The 9,014-nt window shown below is 40.6% G+C and overlaps 1 protein-coding gene across 3 annotated transcripts in view; it reads left to right on the plus strand.

Annotated features, from left to right (window-relative positions):
* LOC130920021 (zinc finger protein 638-like) overlaps window positions 1–7,945 on the plus strand; it is a 65,651-nt gene extending 57,706 nt beyond the window's left edge. For all 3 annotated transcript variants that reach the window (XM_057842798.1, XM_057842797.1, XM_057842799.1), the window contains exons 22-24: window positions 5,537–5,653; window positions 5,892–6,013; window positions 6,807–7,945. In XM_057842798.1, coding sequence (XP_057698781.1) covers window positions 5,537–5,653; window positions 5,892–6,013; window positions 6,807–6,848 — 281 coding nt within the window. In that variant the 3' untranslated portion in view covers window positions 6,849–7,945. The remainder of the gene's footprint in view (window positions 1–5,536; window positions 5,654–5,891; window positions 6,014–6,806) is intronic.
* Window positions 7,946–9,014: the final 1,069 nt, after the last annotated feature.

Raw genomic sequence — 9,014 nt, forward strand, 5'->3', positions numbered from 1 at the left:
TTACCTGTGGAAATGTCACTGACAGCCACAAACTTAGTCCCTACGTCACACATGAGACCAATGTTTACATTTGGAGTAAATTAGAAAGGTGCTTTTTTGCTTCCATTTATTTACAAACCCTGTCAGTGCTTCATACTGAAGAACACATGCGAAGGATGGGGTTATTATGGACAATTATTTTTCGCCCAATGTTATGAATGTACTTATAAATGAATAAATGCGGTTGGCTGTGAAAGATTTTTGTTTTCCCCTACAAACGTGCTGGTGTGGACTTAATTATTTTTTCACGACGTATTAGGGGGGAAAAAACCTGCTAGGTGGACATGGCCCAAGAAAAGCGGCAGGAGGGAGAGTGAGAGACTACATGATCAGTTCGGGACAGCTCTGTAAAATACTGCATTTATTTATTTATTTATTTATTTTGTTAATTGGAAAAAAATCTGCGATGGACTGAGGGCGTGAATTAGCGAGGGATCAGTGAAAAGCCATGGACACATTATTCTTGAAAGATGGGTCCAAATTGTCCAAAATGGCTGATTTTAAAGGAGGAAACATAAAAGTAGTAATAGTGGAGAGAAACAGGTAAAATTGTGTGCTGTGAAATCTGTTCATTACTGGCTGGATCAGATTCCTAAAAGGAATTTTCACCTTTCTGACGATCCAAATCAGTCACCTGGAAATGTAACTGGTAGCACGTCTTCACGCAGCAGCGTATCAGAACGCTATAACAGCCTTAAGCAGTCTATCCTCATTGTGTTTGGGGTGATTATAATTGGGGTAACGTGAGACATTTCGAGAAGCGCAAGTGCCAAAAACCTAGCAAATTGTGATGGATGCGAGAATGAAAGGAGAAGTGCAAGTGGCGTCCGATTTGCCGCATGCTGGTACAGCCTGTAGGCAGCAGGGACGTTCAAAGTCAGACTATAAATTACAACTATTATTGCCTCATAGTGCTAATTCAATTTGTGTGTGTGAGGGGTGGGGGGGCAAGGGATGTGACAGGCCATAGATGGCCAATAGTTCTTTCAGCACATTTCTACTCTGTATATGACTGTAAGGAGGACTTACAGTGCTGCCCAAAAGTATTGGCACCTCTGCAATTCTGTTAGATAATGCTCAATTTCTCCCAGAAAATGATTGCAATTACAACTGCTTTGGTCGTAATATCTTCATTTATTTTGCTCGCAATGAAAAAAACACAAAAGAGAATGGGGAAAAAAATTAAAGCATTATCATTTTAGACAAAACTCCAAAAGTGGGCCTGACAAAAGTATTGGTACCCTTTGAAATGTGATGCTTCCCTAATTTGTGTAATTAACAGCACCTGTTACTTAACAGTGGCACATAACAGGTGTGGGCACTAACTAAATCACACTTGCAGCCAGTTAAAATGGATTAAAGGTGACTCAACCTCTGTCTTTGTATGAACTACATTGAGCATGGAGAAAAGAAAGAAGACCAAAGAACTTTCTGAGGATTTGAGAAGCAAAATTTTGAGGAAGCATGGGCAATCTCAAGGCTACAAGTCTATCTCCAAAGACCTGAATGTTCCTGTGTCTACCGTGCGCAGTGTCATCAATAAGTATAAAGCCCATGAACTGTGGCTAACCTAACTAGATGTGGACGGAAAAGAAAAATTAATGAGAGTCTTCAAAGAAACATTGTGCAGATGGTGGATAAAGAACCTTGACTAAAATCTAAACAAGTTCAAGCTGTTCTGCAGTCCGAGGGTACAACAGTGTCAACCCGTACTATCCGTCGGCGTCTGAATGAAAAGAGCCTCTATGGTAGTATACCCAGGAAGACCCCACTTCTGACCCAGAGACCTAAAAAAGCCTGGCTGGAGCCAAAACTTACCTGAGAAAGCCAAAAAGGTTTTGAAGAGTTTTCTCTGGTCAGATGAGACAAAAGTAGAGCTTTTTGGGAAAAGGCATCAACATAGTTTACAGGAAAAAAAACGGCATTCAAAGAAAACCCACAGTCAAACATGGCGAAGGTTCCCTGATGTTTTGGGGTTGCTTTGCTACCTCTGGCACTGGACTGCTTGACCATGTGCATGGCTTTATGAAGTCTAAAGAAAACCAACACATTTTGCAGCATAATGTAGGGCCCAGTGTGAGAAAGATGGGTCTCTCTTTTTCATTCTCTTTTGTGTTTTTTCATTGCAAGCAAAATAAATGATTACTACCAAAGCATTTGTAATCACAATCATTTTCTGGGAGAAATTGAGCATTATCTGACAGAGTTGCCGGGGTGCCAATACTTTTGGCCAGCACTGTATGGGTAAGTCTGCTAGCTGAAAGTAGAATTGAATATTGCACCAAGATACGGACATTTTCGTATCTTCAACGATCTATTTACGAAGAAACACATATTTGTGTTGCATATCTACAGTCTGCATGAACTATATACAATGGAATACTCAGCAAAAGTGTAGTGGACTGTATAAAATAATACAAGTAGGCTGATGGTTCATGCTGCAGAAGTTGATAGACTACAGCAGTGTTTTCCACAGGATTTTAAGAGACTGTGGTGGGAGGGTCACTGACCCTCGGGGTAGGGTGTGTGTGTACATTTTCAAGCCTGGTGTATCTCTTTAGGGCATTTTGAGACCACTGAATGTAATATAAATTGCTGTATGCTGTGTCGCCGCATCGCGCCAAATGCAGCAGAATGCAGCAGACAGTAGTCCCGTAGCCTGGTACACCAGACTCAGCGGCAATATGTTCCAATCCGCGGTAAATTCGGTTTTACATGACCAAAAACACATCGAGTCGCTAAAACCAACAGTCTGTCTTGCGCTAGCCATGTTGAATATGTTGAAATGTCTCTCGCTAGTTTCTTGTCGCTTAACCGACGTCGCGTCAGCCCGTCGCTGATTGGCCCGCTCCGCTGTCTATTTGCTGTGGCTGGCTCCATCCTGGAAATTTTTTTCTGCTTAATGGTGGCCAGACTCATACTCTCATAGCCAGGCATGAAAATGGGTCAGGGGTTAAAAAGGTGAGAAGGGTGTGGAGGAAATATGTTCCAGTACACTGTACACCCCAACAAAATATTGAGCTCTGTCGACCCACACTGTGTTTCAGCCGGGCCATGCAGAGACCGGTGGAGGGGCGGGTGCTCGTAGATCAAAAGGGGCACATGAACAAGTATTTAATACACCTTAAAACAACATAACTTAAATTTTAACCAGCTTTAGATAATAATTGGCTGCGACTGTGACATACTTTAATTGGGAGGGGGCAACAGTGAATAGAAATCAAAACTGTCATCAACACTTTCTGGCTGTGACTCAGTCAGTCTGCCTCTTTTTGTCCTTCAACTGCTGCATCAAAACTTCCTTCCTCAACTTGTTCATCTGAGAACAAACCACATCAGATGGTCACTGAGCCACCAACAGCACAGTTTTCTTAAAACTATTATTTCATTATTATCCATACATAACAACTCTAGCACCTAATGATTAATAAAGCAATGACATAAAAATCTTATAGAAAAATAACATTGTAATTGTGTTTATAATTGTATTTAATACCCGACTATCCTTGCAAACTTGTTCTTACCAGGTCTGCTATTCACCCAGCTGATGAGGTATCCACTGCCTTTAGCAGCCTCATCTAATTCCTTTTTTTATCCCTCAATCTCCCTTCCCTACGACGCATGTCTATGTAATGAAATATAAATATTTAAAAAAAACAAAAAAACAGACTCCCCGTTGGCTTTTAGTTTTAAAGCTTTCTTAATTTCTTTCTCTCTCAATAACGATGGAGGTAGATTTGTGTTTTTATTATTCAATCAAAAAACAAAGTTACTTCTATCAAAAACAATGTTGCTTCAATCAAAATACAGTACATACTTTTAATCCCCAAAAAGTCACTTCAATAAAAAAAATTGTTTTTAAATTGCAAAAATAATTTTGAGACAAAAAATGCATTTGAAAACTATTTTTCTTGATTGAAACAAATTTTTCCATTGAAGTAATGTTGTTTTGCGTTTGGGCCACATTTTGGCTAGGACATTTGTGTCTTTATTATTCAATCAAATAAGTTGCTTCAAACAAAAAAATATATATAAAAAGAAAAACTTTGCACATGTGTCAATCACCGTTTACCAAAGCCTGAGAGGGTTTGAGTAGACTCACTATGAAGCATTTAATAAACCAAGCATTTTCTTACTACTTTATTCTTGTTTAAAAATAATTCGGTGGGGCAGTAACATGTTTAAAATTTATCATAATTCTTACATTTTGAAGTGCTTGAAAACCATTTATAAATGATACTTTGGTGAAAAAAGTGAAAAAACATGTCTTATATATATGTATCTTTTTTCCAATGTAAAATCTGAATAAATGCATTGAACACGCACAAAAAAATGGGGGGGGGGGGCTACTTCGCGGTTTTCACTTATTGCGGCGGGTTCTGGTCCCCATTAACCGCGAAAAACGAGGGATCCCTGTATTTCTGAACAGCTTTAAGAAGCAGGACTCATTCCCACCGATCGTCGGGCCGGTGTTGTGCCGACACCGGCCGTCAGCTCAAATCCAAGCCGAAAATAACTCGTCTCCGGCGGACGACGGGAGCGATGTGAGGCGCCCCCTCCATCCGAGAGCATGCCGCTTAATTTGACTCAACAGTGTGTTTCTTCGTTTATATTACTGCTAAATACACAAGCTTGACGCCAATTTAACGGGAGCTTTTTTTTTTCATGGGAGATTTGGCTAGCTCTGGCAGTGTTCAACGCAAGCTGCAACGAATGGCAGTAACTTTTTTATATCGCAAAATGTGAAAACGATTGAAACCATTACTCACCAAATTCAATCTGCTGGCAAATACAGGCAAGTGTGTATGCTGCGCTTTGGTCTGCCCCGGTGTGGATAAGGCCTGCTTTTTGTTTTCGCAGCTTTGCAATGCAACCAAAGGCTCTCCGAGCACTCCATGTACAGTAAGGAGTGCGCGCGTTTGGAATAATGGAACACAGCTTGGGCTGATGATTGGTTCTCGTCAGCGAAGCATCTAGAAGGATTTGCTGACTGTGTTCTTAAGTGCTCAGTTTACGTACTAAGTTAATCACATGATGATAATAATAATAATTATTAAATAAAACCTCCCGACCCCCCCTCCTCCTCTCAAAAAGAATTTCTCCTCGGATCTACGCAATTCACGTAGGTCGCCCTTTTTTACTTCAAAACGGCGAATTTCGCCGAAAGGTGAGAGATTTTCATGCCTGCATAGCACAGCTATGAGTCTGGTGTACCAGGCTAGTAGTCCCGTCTATGAGCGCGACCTGTTGGCGCGTGTGTCTGTGTGTGTGCACGCACGCACGCGCGCGCTCTCGCTCGCGCGGGTAGTAGAGTGGAGTGGGCTACAGCTGTGTAATCGGCTGACTGACGCATCTGATTTTTATTTTTTATTTTTTCCGGCGGGGGGGTCAAACGAGACTGTGGCGGGCCGCCACAGTCTCGTTCATTGGTGGGAAACACTGCTACAGATTGTTTAAGATTCAATTTGAGAATGCTTCTTTTCTTCTATTCACATAGTTGTGACGTGTGGCATTCCAACAAGCACTGAAGATAAAAATGAGATAAATCCAACGACAACAGAATCTCCCTCAGTCACAGACAACCCCCTCAATTTTGATCCGGATGTGCCAGTTGGTAAGACCCTTCTTCGAATGAATGAAATCTACACTTGGGAAAGAGTTCACTAAAAAAATATAGAGGAATTGTAATAGTTTGACAGAACATTAAGACATGGTTTACATCATCTCAAGAAGTGGGTTTGCTCCTCACATTTTAACGGAATGGACATACGTTTCTACTGTTCACGTGAACTCATTTCAATTGTCATTCAAATCACTGGTTGCCAGTATTCACCACCTCTCTCTCTCATTAGGTATGGAATTCTTGGTCCCCAAAACAGGCTTCTTCTGCAAAGTGTGTAACCGTTTTTTTAGTGGAAATGAAGACACTCAGATCACTCACTGCAAAAGCTTCAAGCACTTTGAGAACCTGCAGGTATCACAGCTCACCTTTTATTTCATGACTATTTCAGATGCTATTTTTTTTATTTTATCACTGACTTTTCTAAGTAAGATGTGTAATTTGTTACAATGAATTGGACCTCTTCAGTTTTTATTTATTTATTTTATTAGTGTCTACATTAGCTCAATGGTTACCATTGAACGCGCTTGACATCCAATTCATTTTGACTGGATTGGATATCTAGTGCCATGAATGGCACCAAAATTAGAGCCTTCACAGCCAGGCTTTTGTGGGCATTTACAGGTCACATCCTGTAGATTTTGAGTCACCTATTCTTTTGGGGACATTCTTGAGTCACTTCCTTTTCAGCAGACCAAAATTTACAGGGGGTGCTTGACCTCAGATTGACCTATTAAAGAATAGTAAATGTCTTAAAAACGATAGCAGCACAAGCAAGCACAAATGTAGAACAACGATTGACATAGTTTTTATATAAATTTGCATCTGATGAGGGGGCAACTTGAGAGTTTTTGGGTTTTTTTCCGAAGTTTTCCACTATTTTTTTATTATTATCTTGAAACTCCCCATTTTCTGTTTTACTTTTGTAGAATATCGATCGGCAAGACACGTCTTTCGATAATTGTTATATACCAATATTGTGAGGTTATCATTATCGTCGGTCTTGTATTGAAAATCGTATCTTATCGTGAGGCAACCTGAGGTTCCCTCCCCTTCTCAAGATTAGTGTTACTTTTCAAAGGCTATGTACTCATTTTGAGTCGAAAATGGCCTCTCTAATTTGGATGTCTTGTTCATTCTTTTCCAGAAATACCTGAATACAACAGTTAAACCCAAGTCCAGTCAATAGTTTTGACTACTGCTCTTGAGTGACCGTACATTCCTTCCATTCGTTGTCATCGTTGCGAAGACACCAGAGGAATTATCCCCAGTCAACAGTGTTTTTGATGGTTCTATTTGCTTAGAAGTTATTGTGACGTTACGGGGATTATTTTATTTCTACTTGAGAGCTGAATTCATTTTGGATTACTGTTTTGCAAAATGGCTGCGCAAACTAACCTTGTTGTCATTTTAGTCTTATTAATGGATGTACACAAAATTATTACTCCTTGTCAAAACAGCAATTGCTTTTAGTTTATTTCTAACTGGTATGCTCTCATTGTATTCCTTTGTCACAGAGGTTGTTTGGCTAGGAAGAAAGCTCAGTTGTTTTAACATGATTCAAAGGTTAAACATTCTTGCATGAATCATGTTCACCTGGATTTCTGAAACCTATTGTCTTAAATTCGAAGCGAACTATGAAGTACACATTCTTTCACCGGTTACATTTTTACCCTATCACCTTTGCTCTGTTGAAATGCATTCTATTTCTGATCACGGAACAAGATAATCTCATGTAGTGTTAGACGTTTGCCAGAAATAAACCATGCAAAAATGTTATCGAAACTGTGTTTTGTTTTGTTTTTTCTCTCAGGCTTTCTACCCTATTTGTAATGTACAGTGCTGGCCAAAAGTATTGGCAACCTAGCCTGGTACTCCAGACTCACCGCTGTTCCAGCTATTGAGTCTGGCCACCATTAAGCGGATAAAATTTCCAGGGCGGACCAAGCCACAGCAAACAGACAGAGGAGTGGACCAATCAGCGACTGGCGGATGTGACGTTAGAAACGCGACGAGGGACTTGCGTGCCGAAGTAAACATACGAGGAGAGCGGAGTTTATTCAACATGGCTAGCGCGAGACAGATGTTGACTGCCATGTTGACTGTTGTGAATGACTTGTTTCGATGTGTTTATGGTAATTTAAAACTGATTTTACCATGGATTGGAACATATTCTCGGCTCTCCTGTTCGCCATCTCTGTTGTTGTGGAGACAACTTCCGACGCGGAAGAGTGACGTTGCGCGTTAAGAACACGTCCCGCAAATAAACGAATCTGACTTGACGATTGATTTTGTGCTTGCTCGAGAGGCCGTTAATGGGCTGGGTCCCAGACTATTCTCTCACTGTTTGAAAAATACTGGGAGAACAGTCTGGCTGTGCCAGGCAATTGGCAACCCTGCAATTCTGTCAGATAATGCTCAATTTCTCCTAGAAAATGATTGCAATTACAAATGCTTTGGTAATAATATCTTCATTTATTTTGCTTGCAATGAAAAAACACGAAAGAGAAAGGATTTTTTTTTTTTTTTTTAATCAATTTACCCACAACTCCAAAAATGGGCCGGAAAAAAGTATTGGCACTCTTTGAAAAATCATGTGATGCTTCCCTAATTTGTTTAATCAACAGCACTGGTTACTTATCTGTGGCACATAACAGGTGGTGGCAATAACTAAATCACACGTGCAGCCAGTTAAAATGGATTAAAGTTGACTGAACCTCTGTCCTGTGTCCTTGTGTGCCACATTGAGCATGGAGAAAAGAAAGAAGACGAAAGAACTGAGGACTTGAGAAGCAAAATTGTGAGGAAGCATGGGCTTTCTCAGGTGAGACAAAAATAGAGCTTTTGGGGAAAGGTATCAACATAGACTTTACAGGGAAAAAAAAAACGAGGCCTTCAAAGAAAAGAATACGGTCCCCACAGTCAAACATGGCGGAGGTTTCCTGATGTTATGGGGCTGCTTTGCTTCCTCTGGCACTGGACATCTTGACTGTGTGCATGGCATTATGAAGTCTGAAGACTACCAACAAATTTTGCAGCATAATGTAGGGCCCAGTGTGAGAAAGCTGTCTCCCCCTCAGAGGTCATGGGTCTTCCAACAGGACAATGACCCAAAACACACTTCAAAAAGCACTATAAAATGGTTTGAGAGAAAGCACTGGATACTTCTAAAGTAGGGGTGCACGATACCCATTTTTTGAAACCGATATCGTTAACTTCCTGCTCCTCAAAGCCATGAAAGCCAATCTCAGAGACCTGGAGCACTCGGTCAAAGAAGAATGGTCTAAAATTCCAGCAGAGCATTGTAAGAAACTCATTGATGGATAACGGAAGCGTTTGTTTGCAGTTATTTGTC

This window comes from Corythoichthys intestinalis, chromosome 8 (genome assembly GCF_030265065.1).
Source record: "Corythoichthys intestinalis isolate RoL2023-P3 chromosome 8, ASM3026506v1, whole genome shotgun sequence".
In the NCBI taxonomy this organism is placed as follows: domain Eukaryota; kingdom Metazoa; phylum Chordata; class Actinopteri; order Syngnathiformes; family Syngnathidae; genus Corythoichthys; species Corythoichthys intestinalis.